General features: G+C 36.4%; 1 protein-coding gene across 1 annotated transcript in view; it reads left to right on the top strand.

The window, feature by feature from the left end:
• LOC150092367 (uncharacterized) overlaps window positions 1–25,666 on the top strand; it is a 151,161-nt gene that overhangs the window by 12,268 nt on the left and 113,227 nt on the right. The window contains exons 2-3 of the mRNA XM_090414852.1: window positions 590–2,080; window positions 17,005–17,244. Coding sequence (XP_090270978.1) covers window positions 604–2,080; window positions 17,005–17,244 — 1,717 coding nt within the window. The 5' untranslated portion in view covers window positions 590–603. The remainder of the gene's footprint in view (window positions 1–589; window positions 2,081–17,004; window positions 17,245–25,666) is intronic.

Genomic DNA, 25,666 nt, shown 5'->3' with positions numbered 1-25,666 from the left:
GAATAAGAATATGTAATAATAGTAATATTATATAATGTAATAATAATAACAAGAGCATGAGCACTGGATTTTTTGCTTGGCAGGATGAATGTGACACCTCCAAGGAGTTCAAGGACTTCCACAGTGAGTCAGTCTCATTGAGTCCAGAAGTCCATCTCCTCCTACTTCACTACTACCATCAATGCCATCTACAATCCACCAACAACAACAGTGTTGTTTGTCTGTAAATTGCATGTTGTCTCATGGCCAATTTACCTGTACACAGGATCTAAAACCCGAGTTTCAGTGAGGGAAACCCTACTACCCCCCCCCCCATATGAGATTGGCTAACTCATTTTCAATTGAAAAAGTCCATATAAAGATTCCTCTTGTCATGATAAATTCATGTCTTTTCCACTCAGAGGGTGTGATATTCTTTTGTTCTTCCAATTATGCTTATGATAGGCTTTGTGTGGGTTAATGTGTATGTCTTCTGCATTTAGTCTTAGGACTCCATGAAATGCTCAGATAGTAAGTCATAATAGTAATAATAATTGTATGTACTTATCTTAGAGACGGCTTTTAAATTATTTTTGTATTTTCTTTTCAGGACTGATTTAGAGGATGCCAAAGTTTTCGTCTATTCAGCCTCACCTTCAGCATGTGCAGTCTTTAGAAAATCAGCCTATAGAGAAACAAGAATGGAAGAAACTTCTGAAATCCCATCAGTCTTCATTGAGATCATATCATAAACAATCGTCATTTAACATATTTCCAACAAATAAATTGTCACCTGTTCTTTTAAGGAGGAGAAGTGTTGATTATGTTACCCATCGTGTTCAGAAGACAACACTTACAGAACTGTATACTAATAGAGAAAGTCATAAATCTAAACCTTCTGTTGAATCATCTACTCTTCCCTCCATGTTTGAAGATCATAAAGTGCTTCTCCAAGGTTCAGAAGTTCTAGAAACATTATCTAAACTAATAAGGCAAGCAGATACTGAAACATATGATCAATCAGTAAATGAACATCAGGAAAATAATGGATCTTGTTTACCTTCAGTAACAAGCAATGGTTTACGAACAATTGTGTATTATCATGACAAATTAAAACGTCATTTAAAACAGAGATGTATTCTAGTTTTGAAAAAGGAATGTATTAACTATGTCAGGTTTGCAAAGGTCTTTGTTGACAAGGTAAAAAAATTTGCTGAAAAGGAGTGTGAGGTCTTAAATAATTTTCAAGTCAATTCTGGCGAATCAAAACAAAACATTCAGCTAATTGGAACACAAAATGCTTTCCTTGATGACTTAGCCATTCATGCTGAGTTGTGGCCTTCATTATTGAGGAATTTAAATCGTATAGTTAGCATTTATCATATCGAATTAGAATCTGATCTTCGCTCCTTACTAGTTGAAACATGTACGAAATTAAAACAATTGAAATATGAATCCTTCTTTTGGATGTATCGTGTATTAGATGCTTATATAAGAATACTGTGCTATTCATGTGCTTATTCAGTTCCATCGGAAATGCTGCAAAGCACCTTCCAGATTTGTGAAAAGTATAATAAAATGGTCCAAGATTTGAAAAATACAAAAGATTTAGAATATATTGCATTTGATCAGAACAGTTACTTGACTACTTGTGCTTTTTGTCAAATTAAATCAATTTCTTGTTTAGATATACTAAAAGTATTATCTTACAATGAAGCATTGAGTGCATCAACCAAAGTTGTGAAATTTATGACAACTACAGGTGTAAATAATATGAAGGTCAAAGATTCATCCATGAAATGGATTTCAGATGAGTTATTTTTAGAAATCACTTCTGGTACTAAAAGGGCAGGTGATACCTCTGACTACTCCAGTGCATCCAATAGTGATCTTATTACGCCGTCAGGAAGTGCCAGCAAAAGACAAATGCAGTCTTTATCACATGAAAAATTAACACTTTCATCAATTTTTAGTGCTATCATCCACTGCAATCAAACATTGCTTTTGAAGTTTCTTTTTGCCATCACATGTGCTAATGTTTCTTCTTTCGAACCTGTAAAGGTGTCCCGAAAATGTTGGAGTGGTAAAAGACATTCTTCAGGTATTTTTTTTTTATTATTATTTTTTTTTTTAATTATTATTATGTGACACCTCCAGGAGTCCAAAGACTCATCGGAGAGTTGTGGAGTAGGTGCCCTACTCCACAACTCTCCGTCTCCACCACTCAATCCACCAACTAGAACAAACTGCAACTACCGTCATCTATACCAATGCCATCTACCGCCCACCACCACTGGTAATTTCACAGACAATCACAAACATCCATGTCCACAACGGGATTCGAACCCGCAGCCATTTTGGTTGGAGAGCAGATATGCTAACCACACGGCCAACCAGGTATTATTATTTAATTTGACTAAAATGGCTATTTTTTCTTGCTGGTGTGTGTGTGTAGGGGGGGGGGATCATTACTGGATCTCTGTGCGGTTCCAAAACTTACTATGGGAGGTGTTTGGGATTCACCTCCTGTAGTAAGTCCTAAAGCTATTCCTCATCTTTTCTTTATTCCTTTGCTTACCATACTTTTATTCAACTTCAGATGAGTTTTCAGTGCTCTTTTCCCTCATGCTGTGGAGCTCCATTATATTTATTTCATAAAAGACTCTTACCAACGTATTTTTTTATTCCCCTTATTTTTTCTTCCTCTAGGAATATATAAATTATGGACTCTTATGGTTAAAATTTCTTCCAAATGGTACTAGCCTCTCCACTATTTTATCTTCTCTCTCTGCCAACTGTCTGGTACATGGCTTGTCATCACAGTGTAAAATCTAGCAAGCTGTTAAAAGGGGATACCCAATTTTTAACCTAGGCAAGGACTCATGGCTCCAACAAACAGCATTTTCCTAGGTTCACTTTGTTCCAAAGAACTGGATGCCAAGGAAGATCCATTGAAACCGTCCCGAGTTCATAAATGGGCATTCTAATCAGAACTTGCATCCATTTTTATTTACCCTTGATATTCCTCAAGATCTTCCCAGTATCTGTTGCAATTAGAACAATTTATTTTCTCTCTTCAGGTGAGGATTGCCGTGACATAATTGCATTAGATATCAGCAGACACCATATGATTACTCCATATTTTTAGCCTTCTTTTGTCATTGTGCTTTATGAGTCTAAGTCTTGCTGATTCCCTTAAGAATCCATTTGTTTGTCCTCATTTCACTATATGAGACCCTTAGCAAAATTCTACAACACCACATCTCAAAAAGCAATTGTTCTTTTCCCATCAGACTTATTTTAGTTTCCAGCTTTCATATTTATAAATTTCTACTGAAGAAACAACTGCATCCAGAATCCTCAACTTTATTCCTGTAGTGCTGGAGTTACACTTCCAGACTTTAAAGGTCATTTAGAGGAAGCAATATTAAATTGTATACAGAGGATTTGAAATTGGAAGTGATCACTATTTAGTCTTGAGCAGGATAAAATTGAATTTCATATTGAAAAGAATGACATGTAAGAAAGTTTTAAAGCGAATAAAAGTTGAGCAGCTCTCAGATGTGAACTATACACTAAAATACACAAAGATTATTGAAGGAAAAATGAAAGAGTTTGAGAACAGGAACCAAACCTTGGAGATTCAGTGGCAAGCTTTGAAGAAAACCCTGATTGATTCAGCTAGAGAGGCATGTGGTGAAGTTGTCTGCAAGGATAGAAAAATTAAAACTCCATGGTGGACATAGGAAGTTAAAGAGGCAGAGAAGGAAAAGAAGAAAGCATATCAAAAGTTCCTGGCAAATAAATCAGCTTGTGCTCTTAGAGAATACAGAGACAAATATAAGAAAGCTAAACAAAAGTCATGGGAAGACTTTGGCAAGAATATAGAAAATAAATATCAAGACGGTGGCAAAATATTCTGGAGGTTGTTGAAGAAGCTTAGGAATGGAGGAAAGAGTGCTGTAAAAGGAGTTAGAGATGATAAAGGTGAAATGAAAACAGGAAAAAAAGATATCCTTGAAGTATGGAGTAATTACTTTGAAAAACTGCTAAATGAAACAAGCAGTGATGACAGCACAGTGATAAAAAAACACTGACCAGGCATGTAGTCAGGAATACATATCCATACTTGAAGTAGAAAAAGCCATCAAAGGCTTGAAATGTGGAAAGGCAGCAGGAGTAGATGATATTCGACCAGAAATGCTGAAGTATGGTGGTATAAGAGTCTTACAGTGGCTGCACTGCATAGTTCAGAAAGCCTGGACAGAGGGACGAATTCCCGATGATTGGAGTAGAGCTCTCATAGTACCCATATATAAAAAGGGAAATAAAACTGCATGTGAGAATTACAGAGGTATTTCCTTACTGAGTGTTCCTGGCAAGATCTATGCAAGTATACTTGAGAAACGGTTGAGAAGAATTGTGGAAGAAAAGCTTGGCGAAGAAGAAGCTGGATTCAGGTCAAATAGAGGCTGTCAGGATCAGATCTTCACTTTTCGACAAATAGTGGAGAAATCATGGGAATATAACAAAGATCTGTATTTAAGTTTTGTCGATTTGGAAAAAGCATATGACAAGGTGCCAAGAGAAGCTATTCAATATGCTGCAGTTATATGGTGTCAATGGGGCATTATATCAAGCAATACTTTCTTTATTTGAGTAGAATTGAAGGAAGTACAGGAAGATGGTTTAATGTTAAATCTGGTGTGAGACAAGGATATACATTATCCCCTCTGTTATTCATTATCTATATGGATCACATTATGAAGGAATGTGGTATTAAACCTGATATCAAAATTGGAGATGTTAATGTCAGCTCTTTGCTTTATGTGGATGGTGTTATACTTCTAAATAAATCCGCTACAAGTCTGCTAGATTCTCTGACTAAATTGAATAACTGTTGTAATAGATATGATATGAATGTCAGCAATAAAAAGACAAACACAATGAAAATAGGCAGAATCGTTGAAAATATAAACTGCGTTGTGAACGGAGAACCTTAGGAACAAGTAAAACATTTCAACTACTTATACACGATTTTTAGTGAAGATGGTAAATTAAATATGGAAATAGACAGCAGAATCAACAAAGCTGGTATGGTAGGCAGTGAATTGAATAAATTCATATGGAATAAGAGAGAAATTAGTCGGAACACTAAATTAGCTGTATACAAGACAGTATTCAAACCAGTTTTAACTTATGGATCTGAGAGGTGGGTCAGAAGTAAAACACTTGACCAAAGACTACAGACTGCAGATATGAGAGTCCTGAGAAAGATTAGGGAGTGTGAACAGATGGCATCAATGGCAATATCATATTAAAAATGAGGATATTAGGAAAGAACTTGACATTGTCAGCATCCAGGAATGCGTTAGCAGAGCTAATCTCAGGTGGTATGATCACTTAAACAGAATGGGCGAGGAAAGATTAGCCAAACAAGTGTTCTCTGCCAGGTTGGCACGAAAACGACCCAGAGGAAGACCAAGATATAGGTGGATTGATACGGTACAAAGTGCCTTAGATGATAGAAATATAAGATCTGGTAATGTTGGAGTCTTGACAAGTAACAGACTGATTTGGAGGAAAACTGTAGATAGGAAGTTAGTAATGATGTAAATTTTCCATGTTGTACTGTCATATCCTGTACACTCCTTGAGGGTACATGGCAGGAATTTGATGATGATGATGAGGTGAAGAGGATTTATCAGTTAGGAATTAGATGGATAAGTAATATCATTTAGCAAGAGCTGCAGAATAAGAAAATGCTGTGGAGGGTATATAAAGAGAAAGGTGACCAGCAACCTCTGAGCAGTACAAGGCCAGACAAGAAAAGTGACCAGAATGGCGAGGAAGGCAAAATCTGATTATGAGAAGAATCTAGCCAAGCAGGCCAAAGGAAATCCCAAAGAGTTTTTTCATTATGTGGCAAGTAAGAGGATGAATGATTATGGAAGAAGCAGATAAAATAGTTGAGCTGCTGAGTGACCACTTTTCAAGTGGTATATCATCGTAGTGAGGTTACTGTTTTAACATGTGACAGACACTAATGCGAGAACAGAGGTGGATGAATTTCAGGTTCTTAGGATATTGCAAAACATCAATGTGGAATTAGATTGGATATCGGCTCAGGTTTTGCAAGAATGTGCAAGGGAACTGGCAATTCCTTTGGCTTTTTTTCACTGGAATATAAATTTGACGTCCATAGATGCCATATGGTCACTGCCGTATCTCACATGGTTTTGGCAATGATGTCTTCTGCTAGAATAAGTGGTAGGGTTGCAGATTCTCTTTCCACATAAAGTTTGTAGGACAATCACAAACATCCATGCCCACGGTAGGATTCGAACCCGCAGCCTCTTGGCTGGAGAGCAAAGATGCCAACCAGGCCGGCATTCCTCTGACTAAGCTCTTTAATTTATGTCTCACCTCTGGTAGAGTTCCAAGGGAGCAGAAAGAGGACAAAATAATTCTGTTGTGTAAGGAAGGTTCTAAGACTGCAGTAGCAAATTATAGACCAATCAGTATCTTAGGCATGGTGGTAAAAGTACTAGAAAAATTGATCAAAAAGGGAATTCAAGAACAGGTGGATAAGGATATGTACTGTATAAGGGATAATAAGGCTTTGTGAAGGGTACTGCAAATTTCCATCGAATATTTTTAATCGCTTTATAATTTCAAGACATTATGGACATAATATTTAATATTAGTATCGTCATCGTCTTATGAGACTCGCTGTGGGAGGTCCACTAATGTAATATAAAGTATAATTCTATTAATCTTTAAACTTTTGTACTGTCTGCATTCTGTCCTCTCTATGAACCAAAACATTTCATAGTAGCAAAAAGTGAGAGATATTTTTAATATGACTACCATTCTCCATGGGAAAAAACTGCCACTCACTCTCTTACTAACCAGTCCCTGTGCATCGTCCAGGATATGACACCTTGAATTTGTTGGATAAAATCTACAAGTTAGATTTTATACCTCTATTAATTCTGATAGTCAACATCCCATAGTCCAGTATAATTTTTGTTATTTGCCTTTGTATATAGGGGAATTGCTTTTTGCACATTCCTTCAGCACTGGGCTGATATCTCATCCAGTCCAATGTTCATCAGAGTCAGATACAACAAATGTAACTAATTAATACTTCTAACTCATCTACCACTTTTCTTTCATCCAATTCTCCTCTGATATACAGAGAGCTAATTGGTCCACCTGGAATATATACTGCTTAGAAAGTCAACAGACACCATAGTGTGAGGAATAAACAGCCATGGCACCCACCTCCTTTTGCTGTAATGACTGAAACAATGGGACATACTTTCCACAAGCATATGATAACTGTCAATGGCAATTCTTTCTGTAGGCATGTAATGAAGGCCTGCAAAGTTGTAGGGCAGACGTCCATTTACCTCATCCAATGATCCGGTTCATCCCACAGATGTTCAGTAGGGTTGAGATCAGGGCTGTTTGGAGGTCAGTCAAGTGTGGTGACGTATATGTCCCACAAACCACATGGTTATAGAAACAACTGCAACAACATTATGACACAGCGCATTGTCACGCTGAAAGAGGCAATGGTTAGTTCCATAGAAATATCACCAAGTAGGAAGAGGATTGCATTCTAGAATGTTCAGATACCTCTCGGAGTTCAATGTTTGTTACCTACAAACATAGTTCCAAGCCCAAACCAGGAAAAACAGGACCATACCATCACACCGCCACCTCCAAATTTCATAGTTGGGATTATGTACTCTGGTAAGAGATGTTCACCAGACATCTGCCACACCAGTCCATCTGCTGGGTAGAAGGTGTAACATGATTCTTTGCTCCATAATGCAGCTTTCCAAGCTTCTGCATTCCACTGTACATGCTCTTTATACGACTGAAGACAATGCTGCATGTTTGTTTGGGTAATGTGGGACTTGCATATTGCAGTCCTACCATGGAAACTCGCGTTGTGAGCCTCAGTTTGAACATTTTTATGCAGATTTGTATTTCGGTCGATGCCTGGAATTCTGCATTCAGTGTGTCGGCTGATGAATTGCAGTTTTTGCATATTGTTGTTCATATAGTATAGTACCCTACGGTCATGTTCATTGAGTATGGTGGGTCGTCCACTGCAGGTAGCACTTGCAGTTGACTCCATGTGCTTCCATCTTAGCATTTTGTCATAGTAACCCCCCTTCCTTTTTTTGCTCTTTTATATGATATTTCCTATTTTCTGTATATATTTCCACAATTAAAATTAGAATCACTCTCTTTTTTCCTTGCCCAACCAGTTTATTTAAGCATTTTCCACTACATTTGTAAGCATGTAAGAATATCCAATTAGATATATTATTCTGACTCTCATTTCTTCCTAAGTGGACATAAAAATTTCATTAAAGTACTCCCATGCTCTTTTCTCTTTCCTGTCTTCTGAAAAATTCTATATTATATCTTGAAAAACTGTATTATATTTATATGTGTGTGTGTGTGTGTGTGTATATATATATATATATATATATACTGTATATATATATATATATGTAAATAAGTTTTTTACCTTGGGTAATATATATATATATATATATATATAATTTCTCTGCTTTCATTAAAGTACTCCCATGCCCTTTTCTGTTTCATGTCTTCTGAAATATTCTATATTGTATCTTGAAAGACAATATATTCCATTTCTTTTCCCTCCTATATACACTATCCTCAGTTAACCAAGTTTTGCTTGTGCCAATAAGCCTTGAACAAAGTAACTCATTCAATATCACAAACTCTACATCCATGTTTCTGATATGCCTTGTATTAATATACAAACAATAATCTGTGTGATGTTCAGTAAGTCATATTTGGTTCATTAATACCATTGTACTTCCTCTCAAATGCATGGCCTTTCTAACATTCCTTTTCCAGCACTATACTTCTATACTTTCCCATATATGACCATTCCCATACTGTTGGAAGCCTTCCTGCCTACACTGTTTGTCTCTAGCCTGCATTCCTTAGCCATTATAGAACTAAGAAAATATAATTTTATTATTATTATTATTATGGGCAACTCCAAAGAGTAATTAGACTCATCAAGGGAGGTCCAAAACATCATGTCAAGAACTATTCATCATATACAGTATCTATCATACTTTACTTTGAACTCATTCACAGTCATGGCACCCACAACAGACTCTGGCAATCTAATCCACTCATTCACCACTCTCCAAGCAAAAAACCTAGTTCTCACACCCTTGCTAACTATACTCTTCAGTTTCCATGGATGACCCCTAGTTCTCCCTCCAACACACCTGTTCTAAAAAATTTCCTCTGAATTAATCTTGTAAAAACCCCTCAATAATTTGTATATCTCAATCATATCACCCCTTTTCTGCCTATCAACAAGTTTCTGTAACCCAAAAATCTTCAATCTGTTCTCGTAAGGTTTTCCATAGACCTGCTACCATCTTGGTCACTCACCTCTGGATCCTCTCCACCTTCTCCTCCTCATTACCAAGAAACTCTGGCTCATATATCAAGATGAGGTCTTATCAAGGCTCTATAAAGAAGAACAATAACCTGCTTGTCAAAGTATTCTTCAGTAACCAAGTAATCTAATGAGCTGCTTTAGCCATGTTTGTTATGTACCCGCCTAAACTTTAACTCCCTATCCACTAACACTCCCCAGCCTCTGGCTTTGTCAATTTCCTAGAGTACAGTTCCACCAATGTGGTATACAGCTGGTAATCTTTTCACCCCAAAATGTATAACCTTACACTTTGCCACATTAAACTGACATCCATTCTATTTTGCCCAGTCTGCTAATCTATCCAAAATATCCTGCAAAAAATTTTGACATCATGTGTAGTAACTATTGCTCTACCTAACTTTGCATTATTTGCAAATAACTGAACAGTTCCTCCTAAATTTTTTCCTATATTGTTAATAAACATTAAACAGTAGCAGTCGATGACCAGAACCCTGCAGCATGACACTAGTCACAGGCCTTCTTTTGGACTCGACTCCTGAATAAACTACTCTCTGATATCTCTCCATCAACCACCCTCCTATCCATCTTACCATGTGTGGTAAGATGTGGCAACATGGTCATATTCATTATAGACAAATTCTCAGATTCAGTTACTACATCCAGCACTCTCAAATCCCTAGTATATTCCATCACATGCTTTCTTAGGTAGTTATCACTTAGTAAATGCATAAATTCCATTTACTTCCTCCTATGTGTCCTCTCCTCCTTCTTCCACTCTTTGTTCCCATTGTTGAAATCACCCATAGTAATTACCTGTCCTCCTCTCATTAAGTCTATATGCTAATGCATACTATGAGCTTGGGTAGCTCAGTCTGTATAGACGAAGCCCTTTTGTCGGAAAGACCTGGCTTCAATTTCTATCCATGACACAAGGAACCTTTATCTGGTCTCTTTTGATTAAAGGTGAGTTAGCCGGTCTCATACTTTGGTAGAGAATTTTTTCACCTGGAAACTCAGATTTTTTCGTCCTTGAGAACACGCAAACCAGCCTTGTGAACACATACACACATAAAATACAGTCATAAAATACATACTTAATCCTACCCATCCTAAGGGATGGGGGAGGAAAGGGGGGAATCCCCATATGAAATAAATAAAATGCATACTATCTCCATATTTTAAATCCCTGCTCTATAGCAGCATCCAACTGTATATTTTGTTCTACTGGCCTCAACCTCACACCAGGTAGCCTCAAATGTGCTATTTTCTCTAGTCTTCTGTTGAACTTCTACTCTTTTTGGTTGCAGTTCATCAGCTATCATCAATAACACTCTTCCCCCCCATTCTTTTCTCTCTATCCTCCCTGAACACACTATATCCTATACATTCTATCCCACTAACTATATTATCTTCTCTTAGCCATGTCTCACTAATGCCAATAACCTTTGGTCAGGATGAGCCAACCAATGCCAAAAATTCCTCCTGCTTGTTCCGAATTCTCCTGGCATAAGTGTACATAAAGTGTGCAAAAGCCTCCTAGGTGCACTGCTATCCTAATGCTTTATATTAACTATCCCATTCTGCTTTGTTGCCTGTGGTTCTTACACTCAACTGCATCACTGATATCTGCATATCCACTCAAAAGCTTCTCTCTCCCAAAACACCTAGTTTCTCTGATTCTGCACATCCCCTTTCACTTCATTTAACAACACTTTTTCCAGTCTCCGAACATCCCATTCAGATTCAAACTCACTTCAACACATCCACACACCCCTCCTCCTGCACAACCAATGCATCGAGTCATTCACTATTATGGCCCTCCTCAGCTCTGCTCTGTCATATTGTGGCAACAGACTCACTATCTTAACTCTCTCACTGTTTTCTTTTGCTACTTCCAGTAATTCTTTAATGACCTCTCTCATGCCATACTTTTCTTTTTTAAATCATTCATTCCAGTCACTACGATCATTTCTTTCACCCTCATCTTTTGTGCTCTGATAGCTTCACCGACATCATTTATTTTCGCACCAGAAAGCATGATTTTGTCAAACTCTCGTGGATCACACCTTTTATGATTGTATCGCCATATAACACTCGCTCCTTGATTTTTCTTTCTCTCTTGGTCAAGCCCTCATTTCTCTTATCTTGCACTTCTTTCTTTCTTTTATCAGCTAACCCACTCGCCACACATTTCTACATTTGCTCCAAGTAATCTATTATGATTACTTGTTCTAGTAGTTTTAACAATGTTTTTGCAATGAATCTAGTAGTTTTAACCACTAGATTCATTGATCACATCTACTTTAAATGATACCTGAACAAATAAACACAGAATCAATTATCAAACTGCTTGAAACTCAAGTGTTTTGATTCAATCATTATTCCCACTCCCGTTTATGGAGTTACATGGACAATTAAAAAGTCGCTGAAAACACATTGCTGTTATCTTTGAAAAGAAACATGAATGGATGGATAGATTTTCATCCATCCATCCATCCATATGTCTGATGCACTATTCTCTCTCTCTCTCTGGGTGCAATCTGTGTGACCAAACCATTTCACCTATTGTCATTTGATATTAACCATAACTGTAGTAATCTATGAACTTAATATCCTGTTTGTTCATTTGTTTTGAATTCTTTCCAGTGTGTGTGCTTTTGTTAATTTTCCAGAGATGTTTCAAAGGAAGATTACAATTAATGTGTTTACAGACATTATGTACAAACATAAACTTCATAAACCAGAAAATGCTGAAAGATCTTGCACAAGACAGGAGAAAATGGTGAATTACTATCCATGACAGGTTGAGCCTGTCCTAGGACAGAAGAGATAAGAAGTAATAGTACTGGTCATTTGAATTTTGAAAGTATGAAGGAAACTTGCAAAGTATGTAAAGTCAGATAACAAAGATAATATCAGGATTGCCAAATGTTGACTCTGGGAGAAGATTGAAGGAATGTAAATGTAATCTTCAGAATTAGGTAGATTAGAGAGGGGGGAGAGTGATATGATTGAGATATAAGTTGACAGTACTTACCAGACATTTAACTTCATGATGATGTTATAATAATAATTATAATTATAGTTAATTATAATTATATTATAGTAATTATAATTATAAGAGATGTTTACAAGAATGCAGTTGCAGCAGTTAGAATAGGTGGTGATTTGGGGAAATGGTTTAGAACAAGCAGGGGTACTAGACAGGGGGACCCAATATCACCAAGCATTTTCATCGCACATTTAGAAAGAGCAATGGATAAAATGAAGGAAGATGCAAAAGGAATATCAGCACATGGGATGAAACCAGTCAGTGAACAAATCATAATAGCAAGATTTCAAGCAAAACCATTTAATATATCAATAGTCCAGATATATGCACCCACATCTGAAGATATTGACTTATTCTACAAAGATCTGACAGAGACAATAGAAACAATACCAAAGCAAGATGTAGTAATTATTGAAGAAGATTGGAATGCCAAGTCAGAATAGATAATGATGGTTTGGAAAGGGTCATGGGAAAATATTTGGTGAAAGAAATGAACTAGGTGAAAAAATGTTAGAATTTGCTGTAGATCATGAGCTGATGATCTGTAGCACAAGATTCCAGCAAAAGGAGTGTAGAAAATGGATATGGCAGCCAAATTATGGGAAAACCAAGAACATGATTGATATGATTAAAAGAAGATGGATAACATCAGTACAACGGTGTCGAACTTTTCAAGGAGCGGATATAGACTCAGATCATTGTTTAATGATTACAAACATCAAGTTGAAATTAAAAAGAAAATATAAACCCCATCATCAGAAACGAAGCGACATAGCAAGAATAAGTGAAGCAGAAATAGGAAGAAGGTACAGAACAGTGTTAGAAGAGAAACTTAAAAGTGTGGACAAAGAAGAAATTTCTAATCTAAGAGTGAAAGGAGTAATGAAGGCGATAGAAGACGCAGTTGAAGAAACACTACCATAAGAAGAGAAGATCAAGAAATGGATTAGACAAGAAACACTGAAGTTAGTACAGGAGAAGAGAATGTTGAAGATAAGAAGGGATACATCAGAACAAATAGAGGAGCAATATAGAAGAACGTATAATGAGGTGAAAAAAGCAGTCAGAATGGATAAGATGAAATGGTTAGAATATAGAACAACACTATGGAGAACATAAAACTAGGTAGGTGTACAAAATGATTAGAACCATTAATAGCAGGTGGCAACCAAAACAGACCACAATTAAGGATGAAAAAGGCAAAGTATTAATGAATAAAGATAACATTGTACAGCAGTGGACAAGATTCTTAGTGAGCTATATAAAGAAAAACTAGAATTAGATGAAGTTGGGAAACTGGTTGAAGAATTGAAGCAGATATCCACCAGGTAATGAGCATGACATGGACATTTTAAGAGGAGAGGTAGAAAAAGCAATAGGATGGCTAAAACACAAGAGTCCTGGTAATGATAACATCACTGGAGAAATGATTAAATATGGTGGTGAAAGTATGGTTACAGAAATGCACCAACTATGTAATATGGTATGGAAAGAAGGGAAAAAGCCAGAGAAGTGGGTGAAATCGATGTTAGTGACATTATACAAGAAAGGAAATAAGCTAGAATGTAAAAATTATAGAACGATTGCTTTGATGAGTCACCTTGATAGACAGAAAGATTGAGAACACAATTGGAAGCATGCCTTGCAGACGAGCAACAGGATTTAGGAAAGATAGAAGCACAATTCAACAGATTTTGAGAATGTGGTTAATAGCAGAGAAAGCCAGGAATAAAACCAAAAACATACATATGCTTTGTTGATTTTCAGAAGGCATTTGACAGTATCGACCAGAAAGTGACATTAGCAGTTCTAGAATCCTATGGAATTGATAGAAAACTGATAGCTATATTAAGAGATGTTTACAAGAATGCAGTTGCAGCAGTTAGAATAGGTGATGATAGAAATGGTTTAGAACAAACAGGGAGACCTAATATCACCAAGCATTTTTATTGCACATTTAGAAAGAGCAATGGATAAAATAAAGGAAGGTACAAAATTAATAGCAGTACATAGGATGAGAATTAACAATCTGAGATTTGCAGAGGATATTGTTGTTATGGAAGAAGACGAAAGAGAACTACAAAAAACATTGAAACTGTTAAATGAGGAAGGAAAGAGATTTGGACTTGTAATGAACTTGGAAAAAACAAAGACAATGGTATTTGGTGACAAGAACATGAAATAGAAGATACATGTAGATGGAATTGATATAGAAAATGTGTAACAATTCACGTACTTGGAAAGTAAAATGACATATGATTTGGCCTGTAAAAAAGAAATAAAGACCAGGATTGCAAAGGGAAGAACAAATCTGAAGACCGTGGATAACATCTGGAAAAGTAAAACGATCAGCCTGCAAACAAACCTAAGAGTGTTGGAAAAATGCATCTTTAGCAATGTACTGTATGGATCTGAAACCTGGGTAATAAATAAGGAATCAAGAAAAAGAATTTTGGCATTTGAAAGAACTTGTTACAGGAAGATTCTAAGAATAGGATGGGTAGAAAATCACAAATGAAGAGCTCTATCAGAAGATACAAACAAAGGAAAATGTAATGCAGAAGATTATAAAATGGAAGCTGCAATTATTTGGACACATCTGCAGAATGAGTGAGGACCAGAAGATAAAGACACTTGATGTTTGGTATTATGGATGGTGTAAACAGAAGAGATAGACCACACAGAGAATGGATAGTGACATAAAGGACTGGTGTGGAATGGATGTACAGAAACTGCGACACTGTGCACTGGACAAAGAAAGGTGGAAGAAGATAGTGAAGGAGGCATCAGACACCAACGGGCAGTGAGCCCATGGTTCATGATGATGACATCCAAGAAGTACGAGGACTTATCATGTGAAAGAATCCCTTTTTTTATTTTTATGTTGCTCCACCCAAGAAAGGTGGTTGCAACATAAAAGTGAGAACATTTGCAAAAACTAGAGTAAATTTTGCACTGTGGGTGGGCTAAGGTTTTTTTTTTTTTCGATTTTTATCAATTATATATTTTTTTGTATTTTTAAAATTTATTTTTATATAGTCCCAGAAACTCTGCTCTAGAGACCAAACATGGAACTTTTTCAAACCACTTCAGGCCTTTAATAAACAGTGGTGGTCTCACACCAGGAAATGTAATCAGTCTCCCACCTAAGTTACCCTCATTATCTACACCACATAATCTTCCATCTATGCTCTACATTACTACACACCATCTACTGCCCACTAACAGTATTTTTGTTCATTAATTATTACATTTATTTTCTAGCTGATTTGTCTGTATGTGAGAGGGAAAATTTAAGTTTCCAGGAGGGAAAAAACCTTGACACCTCTGTATGAGATCTCTAACTTACCTTTAGTTGAAAAACTCCATATAAAGATTTCTCCTCTTGTTATAATGAGAAGCAGACCCAGGTCTTTTCAGTTGAAAGGTGCAATTCTCTGTCATTCTTAGAGAGATACTTAGAATAAATGAGTAGACTTCTATTTCTCTAGAGCCTTAAGGACTTTGCGCTATTAAAATATACATGCCAATAGTTTATTGGCAAGCTGCAGTGGGTCTTATAAAAGGTTCAAAGAATAGACTGATGTGATCTTCACTCCCTATATTATAATCAACAGTTATTAATCAGTGATTATTAAATACTACAGTAAGTGCAGAATGTGCTTCATGAGCAGATTCAGTAGTTGTGTCAATAATTATCATGTCTGCCTTTGTAGCTTACTTAGTAAAAGCTACTACTTGTTCTCTGCAGTTCAAATTTTGCATAAGGCATGGATGTTTATTTTTAAAAAAAGTTTTCTCTGAAAAGGCTTATATATTATCAAGTTTTGTCATTTTTATAATAAAATTATACATATAAATAATTCCACAAAATGTCTATTTGAAACTTCAGAACTGTAGCTGAAGATGTGTTAGCCAATCTTATGTGAAGGTAGCAGAATTTTCCCTCCCAGAAACTCGAGTTTTTATCCTTCATAACCTTCAAATCACTCAAGAACATATGATTTCCTAGACAAATTACGGTCACCATGTTGCTTTACTTGCTTTGCTGTAGTTTTAAAACAGTAACTTAAAAAACTGTTGGCATAAGCTTGAATTCAGTTTCATAGCCTAATTTACACAGTGCTGTTTCTTTGTACTCGATTTAATTTAAATAACTTTCTTTAATAAATTTTAGCGTACTTTTTTGATCCTCTTAGTGTATGCTGTAGTTTACTTTTACTTTTCTAACCAAAACAAAAAACTTGTTAATTTATATTTTGTTAATGCCATGCCTGCCAAAGAAGGTAATTAAGAAAGGAAGAATCATGCAAGCCTTATGTTTTTATGTTTAATCTTTAATGTAATTTTTTTTTTCTGTTAGTGATGAAAACCAATTTGATATAGGGGGAAAAAAAATTTATAAATTATTAATGTCTTTTATATAAAATGAAGCATTTCTTATTAGTTTAGATGTTTGTAAATATCGCTACTTAAATAACTTTTATCTTCTATTTAGCATCAAGGCAGATATGGAAAAGGCCAGTTAAAAGGCAAGAGCTGGAAAGCTGCTCCAGATTAGAAAGAGTGTACTGGTACTACTTTTGGGCAAAGTTAGAACTCAGCATATTACAATTGTTGAAAAAAGCCTCATCACCACACAGTGGTGTGGATCCTTATTTCAGTTCCAGTAGTTTGTGGCCTAATAGCTTTACTAAAGAAGTACTTGATATATTGAAATTAAAAAATTGTGACTCTGGTATGAATATTTTATAAGTTTTGTGTAAACTTTAAATTTATCATTAGCATTATAAAATTGGACATATATAGTAATCCCTTGATTATCCAACTGCATTGGGAAATCAGTTTGCTTGTCAGATAACTGAAAGGTTAATTAATTGAAGGTATTGGTACACAGCACAGTATCAGAAATTGGATGTGACAAATCAATTCAAGGGTCAGTTAAGTGATGATTCAGATTATTATTATTATTATTATTATTATTATTATTATTATTATTAAACAAGACCTCATGGAGTCAAAGACTCATCTAGGAGGTCCTTTTATCTCACACACATCTCATCATACCGGGTCTTAAACACATTCAAACTCCTTGCAGACACCACACTCTCAGGCAAGGCATTCCAATCATTCACAACTCTGCACGAAAAAAACCTGCCTCTCACTCCCCTACTCACACCCTCTTTATACAGTTTCCAGGGATGACCTCTGGTTCTCCCCTGATCTCCCACTATTCGCTGTAGAACTTCTCCACCATTGATCCTATAGCAACTTCCAGAGGTCAGAAACTACCTTAGTCAGTCGCCTTTGGACCCTTTCCAACATCTCTTCATCCTTCTGAAAACCAGGTGACCAAATCTGGGCACAATAGTCCATGTGTGGCCTAATCAAAGCCTTATACAATGGAACAAGAATCTCCCTACTTCTACACGTCAGTGTCCTCCTCATCATTCCCAGAAGTCTTTGTGTTGTCTTCACAATTTTTGCGATGTGACCCCTAAATTTTAGATCCTTATCCACTATCACTCCCAGATCTCTTATTTCCTCTACTTCCAACAATATATTCTTACCAAGCATAAATTCTGCATCCCATCTTTGTTTTCCAAATTTTAAAACCTTACATTTTGCAACATTGAACTCACATCCCCATTTGCTTGCCCAATCACTCAATTTATTCAAGTCTTCTTGCAAAGCCACAACATCTTCACTACTCTTTATGGTTCGTCCCAACTTTGCATCATCTGCAAACAACTGAATATCTCCATCCAAATCTTCGCCAATATCATTAATATACAAGTTAAATAGTAATGGCCCTAAAACAGATCCCTGAGGCACTCCACTAGTGACTTTCCTTTTCCTGGATATTGCACCCCCATACACAACTTGTTGATACCTATCAGATAGCCAGTCTCCAATCCAATGCACTAATCTAATATCCAACCCCATCTGCTCTAGTTTGACTGTCAACTTATCATGAGGCACTCTATCAAAAGCTTTTGCGAAATCCAAGTATATTACTGTGTATCCTTCTCCTCTGTCCAAGGAAGCAGTCACTTTATTGTAATAAGTAAGTAGATTACTAAAACACGACCTCCCTTTAGCAAATCCATGCTGTCCATCAAAGATTATACCATTGTTGTCAACCCAACTCTGGATTCTAGTTCTCACAAGCTTCACAAGATATTTGAAGATAATTGAGAGATTACTGTAGCTGCATCTACAGGACTCTCTTACAGGCCATGTATACAAAATGTTTGTTCATGGAAAACATACACAGAGTGAGTGAGTGAGTTGGATAAAAGGATAGAGTAGGGACATGCAGTGAGAGGCAATAGACTCTTGGATATGACACCCATATAAAAAGTAACTAGTCTCTTTGCTATAACCTGCCTGTCCTCAGCAGTGTCTCAAACATTCCACTACTTGGACTCCCTCTTCAGGCACAATCTAGCAGAGTACGTTGTGACAGGATAATGCACCATCTGACCAGAAATCCACCTGACTCATTACTGACAGATTTGTGTGGCTAACTAAGGTTTGGCCTATAGCATCTCTACCCTTGAAATGGAAGAAGTTTTGAGTCTCTAAGTATGTTTGGCATACCTTTGAAAGATATCGCTCACAGTGTATGGAGAAGCAATAGAAGACAGAAACTGGAATGCTTGCTCTGGAGAGACCAAACATGTTGCCACTGCAGTCCTCCCATAAGCAGAGTGGTGGTCTTTCACCAGCCATTGAAGATTATCTATCACCTGGTGGGACTAGGTGATAGATAATTTCCTCCATCTAGGAAGGTATTCCTTTGTAGCAGAAATGCCTGCTGGATATAGTGCCCCCTTTAGTGGAACAGGCCACACCCTGAACTGGTGGAGTTGACAAACGACAAGGAGAGACTGGATATTATGTGTTACCTGTTTATTAGTGGAGATATCTTTGAGGAGGTGAAGTAGATAAGGAATGTGGGGATTGATAGTGGATAATGATCTAAAATTTAGGTGACATATTGATAAAATTGAAGAAAGCGCAGTAGATTATGGCAGTGTTGTGGAAGACACTGATGTGTAGAAGTAATGAGATTATCGTTCCATTGTATAAGGCCTTGATTAAGCTGCATATGAATTATTGTTCACATATTTGGTCATGTGGTTTTCAAAAAGGCAAAGAGATAATTGGAGAGGGCCCAGAGTTGATTGACTAAGGATTTTCTCTGATCTCTAAAATGTTGAGTATGAAGAAAGATTGAGGAAATGCAAATTACAGAGTCCTAGTGGATAGGAGGAGAAGGGAGGATATGATTGATTCATATAAGTTGGTAAGGAGTTATTACTAGATGAAAGTGGATGAGATTTTTCATAGAATGGGGAGGGGGAAGATGACAAGATCTTGTTTGGTGGATGGATTTGAGTCTTAATGAATATGTCTTGTTACATTGCCAATTATAGCTATGGACTCTGCAACTTTTATTACATATTCAATCCATCTGATTGAAAAATTTGGCTATTTGAATCCTAATTTATCCTGAACTTACCAAGAAGATTACGATTTCAACATCTATAATTAACAAGATTTATTAGTATGTATAAGGTAATAACTATTTCGTTTATACAGCAGTTGGAAAATTTTACATATAAAGTACATGATTTCACATGTTGGCGATGAATTCGTACATCGCCTTATTCATTTCTCCCTTTTAAAATAAATTGACTCTTATTGGCAATCTTCCAGCCAGGATTCTATCATCTGTGGTCGGAGAGTATTATATTATATTAACCTCCCTACAATACATATGCAGCTTGTTGAAATTAGTATGATATTAGAACAAAAGCAAACATGATTGAGGGAATGAAAAAGACTGTGAATGATGGAACTAAAGTGAGCATGATTGCAGGAATGAAAGTATGGATGACAGAACAAAAGCAAGTATAATTGCATGAACAGAAGAGCGTATGATTGCTGGAATGTAGGAGAGTTCATGGAATTCAAGATTTGAAGAATGAGTTCATCAGGATGATAATGTTGACAAGAATCAAAATGTGTTACAATGTTATAATATAAATTATAGATGCCAAGAAATTATATTCTTGGTTTCATCCTTTATCCAAGTGTAGCAAACAAAGTTTGCATGTGAAGTCATTTCACAACTGAGTAAGGATGAAACCAAGAATATCATTTCTTGGCATCTTTAATTTATAGTCTTAGCTTAGAACTGTTGATTGAAAGAAAATTAAGCAGAAAGGAGATAGATAAATGCTGATGTAGAGTTTTTATTATGTATTCCACAAACAGAAGGTTGCATATCATTGCCAAGTATGTGTAAGAAGAAATTGATGTTTTTTTTTAAATAGCTGAAGGTGAAATAGTCTGTGTGGCTGCATAGAAAGAAGGAATTTATTAATGTGTTTCTTGAACAGCTGAGTATTGCATTCATGAGGAAAATTGTATAAGGAAAGCATCCATGTCTGTTTCAAAGAACAGACATAGATGGAATGAAGGAAGAGAGTGAGAATTTGGTTCAACCATATTGGAGGTTTAATGAAGTATAGACAGCACTAGGAAAGGATTAAAAACTAATTTGAACGTTTCCAATACAGTGATACCCCGAAGTTATGCGGTAGGTGAGACCAACGAAAAGCAGATAAGTCAAATTCGCGTAACGGGGTATAATTTTGCATATAATTTATATATACAAACATACAATTGGGACCAAAGGTTTACAAAAACACCTATATTTTTTAAGAAATATACAGTAATCATAATTGTAGTTTTTCGTACATAAAAAAAAAAAAAGAAAGTTATTTCGATGTTGATGGTTTCATAAAATCTAATAAAATTTCATAAAATCTGACGGCATTATTTTTTTTCTTGTCACGCAAAAATTTCTTCATAGCAAGCCAGTGATTTTTTATTCCTTGCCTTGTGGCTACAATTCGTTCCTCGTTAGAATCTATGTCCTCCAAAATCTGTAAACCTTTCATAATTAAGCTGAAACCTTCTGTTAATTTTGCAATTGTCATGTACTTTTCTGGTAAAACCGGATCTGAGGTTTCGGTCTCTTCAGTAGCACTTTGCTTACGCATCTCTATGAGCTCGTCGATTGTAAGCTCCTTGTTATGCGAGTCTAACAGCTCGCTGACTGTCGACTAAATCTAATTGCCTGGCAAGGTTGACAACTACTTCTATTGCCTCAGCAACTTGATCCATTTCGCATTTAAAAAAGGATGGACAAAGTTTTTTTCCAGACACCATTCAAGGTTTTTTGGGAAATTTCACCCCAAGAATCTCTGATAATCCTTATAGCATCTAAAACATTAAACTGTTTCCAAAACTCTTTAACAGACAGTTGATCATTTTGCCTCATAGCTTCATTCAGACTTGCAAATGAACGCCGTGCGTAGTACGCTTTGAATGCTTTCATAACTGCTTCGTCCATCAGTTGAAGTAAGCTGGTTGTATTTGGAGGCGAGAAAACAACTTTTACACGTGGATCAAAATCAATTAAAGTTGCGGGAGGGTGACCAGGTGCATTATCAATAATGAGCATAACTTTAAACAAATTTTTTTTAAACTGGCAATAACGTTCAACTTCAGGTATGAAGTGGTGACCAAACCAGTCTTCAAAAATAGAAGCTGTCACCCAGGCTTTAGAATTTGACTTCCAAATCACTGGCAAGCTAGCTTTAGATTTTTTTTTTTCAGAGCTCTTGGATTTTTGGAGCGATAAATTAAGAGAGGTTTTAACTTGCAATCACCAGCTTCATTTCCACCAAGGCAGTACTGTCAACCGATCTTTGGAAGCCTTAAAGCCAGGAAACGTTTTTTCTTCACGTGCAATGAAAGTTCTCTTAGGCATCTTTTTCCAGAACAAGCCGGTCTCGTCTACATTAAATATGGTTTGACTGTTGTAGCTACCTTCCTCGATGATAGCCTTAAGTGTCTCAGGAAAAGCAGACGAAGCCTCTTTATCAGCACTTGCTGCCTCTCCACTCTCTGCAATGCTGTGCCAGTTACAGCGATTTTTAAATTGGTTGAACCAACCATTACTGGCCACGAAATTTTCTTCTTTGGCTGCTTCTCCAGCTTCTACTTTTAGCCTCTCAAAAATCAGCTTGGCTTGGCTACATATCGTCGTTTGATCAACTGGACAATTTTTTACTCTCACTTGATTATCACACCATAATTTAAGCATCGTTTCCATCTCACCAATAATCCTGATGTTTATGAATTATGCTTGAATTCAATGATTGGGCACTTTTCACAGCAGCGAGAATTCTTTCTTTATCTTTCATGATTGTTCTTACTGTGGTTTCCTGTAGATCGAACTTCTTTAATAGCTCACAAATTTTCATTACGCCTTCAAAATCCTTAATAATGTTGAGTTTTGTTTCCAAAGTCAATGTTTTTCTTTTCTTGCTAGCTGTAGAAGAATCAGACTTGCTTCTTTTGGACGACATTATTATTTTTTGTGTGATTTTGTAGACTATAAAAATCATGTATGAATGGAGACCGTGCGAAACACGTCAGTGCTTGTTCACAGCATGTGCGACACTGGTGAATGCAGTCGGCGTGAAAAGATACGACTAGTGGTGAGGCGTGACGGGAATACGTACACATAAGAAACTGCGTAAGTCGGGGTATTACTGTGTTTCGTCTTAGTCACTGAGATATCTCAGGGAGTACAGTTAACATTTGTAATGCACACACAAAGACAATACAGTACTGAATGAAACACGTGGGTGACTCTAAATACAAAATATTAATATGAAAATAATATAAAATTTTTTTTGCAAAAAGTACAACCTCTATACAGCTTTTAAGCCCCACCGGAAACTTGCTACCCTTATCCGTTCTACCAAAGATCGGCTTCCTCATCTCTCGGTGCCTGGAGCATACAAAGTATCCTGTTCCTTGCAAGTTAGCTAACTTTGGACAGACAGGTAGCTTAGTCATGATCTGGTTAGAAGAACACAAATCTTACATATATAACCATGACTATGGTCAATCCAGCCTTGAAGACCATGTATTGGATACAATTCACAACATCTCCTCAAAAAAAAACCACCATGTTCCACCATAGTAAATTCAAAAAAGAAAGACTGTTTTTGGAATCTGCAGCAGCACTCACAAGTCAACCTAACTTAAACAAATATGGATGCATTAAACTTCACAAAATTTGGGAAACAATAATTATTAGAGGTCCCAGTTTACATCCTAGGCCACTTACAAATGTCCATAGAGGGTGTACCACCTAGATGGGACTTTGAAGATGTCTCAGTAACGGAAATGAAATATTGAAGCATTAAAATTAGTTTTCAATCCTTTCCTAGTGCTATCTATACTCCTTTAAACAACATCATGTCCTCCCAGCACTTAAGCCTTAACACATGAATTTGGTTAGAGTTAGGTCAGTAAGTTGCACTATTTATTGTATGTAGATGTTGGCTATCAGCTGCTCATGTTCTTATGTGATTACAGGAAAACATAAAATGATAGGTACTAGTTTGGTGGAGCAGTCTATGAGACACCTATAAAAAAGACATAATGTGATAATAGAGTATTTAAAAGAAAGCAATTAGACAGAGTCTGTGAAAGAGGGATCATCGATTAAGCATATTGGATGCTCAATGCCCAAAAAAGATTTGATTTTTATATGATTGAGAATTTTGGAGATTTTAGATATATCACCTCAAATGTGAGAACAGTATTCTCATCTATAGCTAAAGAGGTTATGGATGAGATATGTTTAGCTAGATGTGAAAGTCAGCCCAGATGAATAAGAAAATCAATCCTGACTGGTGATCAGAATACTTTTAAAAGAGGCAGTAAAGTAATATCTTTCTTCCATGAAATAAGACAGGATGATTTTGATATCATTGGAATTTGTTACATTATTATCACTCCTCTTAAGATTATTCAAGAAATTGGTGTTTAAGACATTGGTTATGGAAGATTTTGAAGCTAAGATCATTTGAGTATTAGAAGTTCTGGAATGAAATATAGAAATACTATCATCAGAAAAACTAAGGATAGAATTTGAGATTAACAAGAGGGTCACTAATGTATAAGAGGATGAATGTGGAAAGTGCAGAGCCTTGGGATACCCCAGCATCAATAGAGAAATCTGATGAGAGAAAACTGTGTACCATGACACACAGTGAGCAACTAGAGAGGAGGTTCATAATCTAGTTAGGACAAGATAGAGACCATAAGACAGCCTGGTAAGAAGTCCTCCTTGCAAGACTTAATCAAATGTTTTGGAAATATCAAGATCAACCACACGAATTTCTCCAAACATTTTCATAGCTTGTGTCCAAAGATAGGTAAGGTTACCTAGATTTGCTGTGGCATGAGAGTAGTTAAATCAATATTGGTGATTGTTAATTAATTGGTGGACTTCCAGGTAAAGAAGAAGTTGACCGTTAATGATCTCCATTCTTCTCTTCTTCTTCAGCCTTTTGGTTCTGTCCACTGCTAGACAAAGGTCTCCCCCATGGTTTTCCAGACCACTCAGTTTTTCTGCTTCTCCCATCCATCTCACTCCTGCAACTTGTTCCAGTTCATCCCTCCATCCATTGGTCTCCACTCTGTTGTTTTTCTAGTCCATCTTCCATTATTGCATCTGGGAATATGGCCAGCCCATCTCCACTTAGCCTGTTTAATGCATTTTACAATATCCATGAAACCTGTTTGAGAATATTGAGTAATGAGCAATGATCTCCATTACTTTGAGAATATTGAGATGAGAGAAATTGATAGATGGTTCTCTTTTATCTCCAACTTTTTAGGAATAGACTGAAAATGAGATTTGCTTCCATGCTTTTGGATAGATGAATATGACATCTTGTATAGGCCATGCAGAATAGGTTTTAATTCTTTAGCACAGTTGGGAATACAATCTGAATCAGTGAACTTATTAGTAACAAGACTATAGAAGATTTTTCTGATGATCTTCTAGCAAAGCAAAATAAGGGAGGAAATTTGCCTTGGTCATCTATATAAGCACTAGAAGAAAAGATTTATACCAAGAGAGAGGGAAGTAGAAACAATGAAGGACAGATGTAGTGAACTGCCTTAACAAGTGATCAGAAGGCTTGACTTCCCATTTGAGCAGGAGGCATACTTTTTCTGTTTATCCTATGCAAAGTATGCTTTGGATATGTTGA

The sequence above is a fragment of the Typopeltis vanoorti genome, chromosome 26, assembly GCF_054136105.1.
Source record: "Typopeltis vanoorti isolate ZY-2024b chromosome 26, IOZ_Tvanoo_1.0, whole genome shotgun sequence".
Taxonomy (NCBI): domain Eukaryota; kingdom Metazoa; phylum Arthropoda; class Arachnida; order Uropygi; family Thelyphonidae; genus Typopeltis; species Typopeltis vanoorti.
This window is presented reverse-complemented; position numbering and strand designations above follow the sequence as displayed.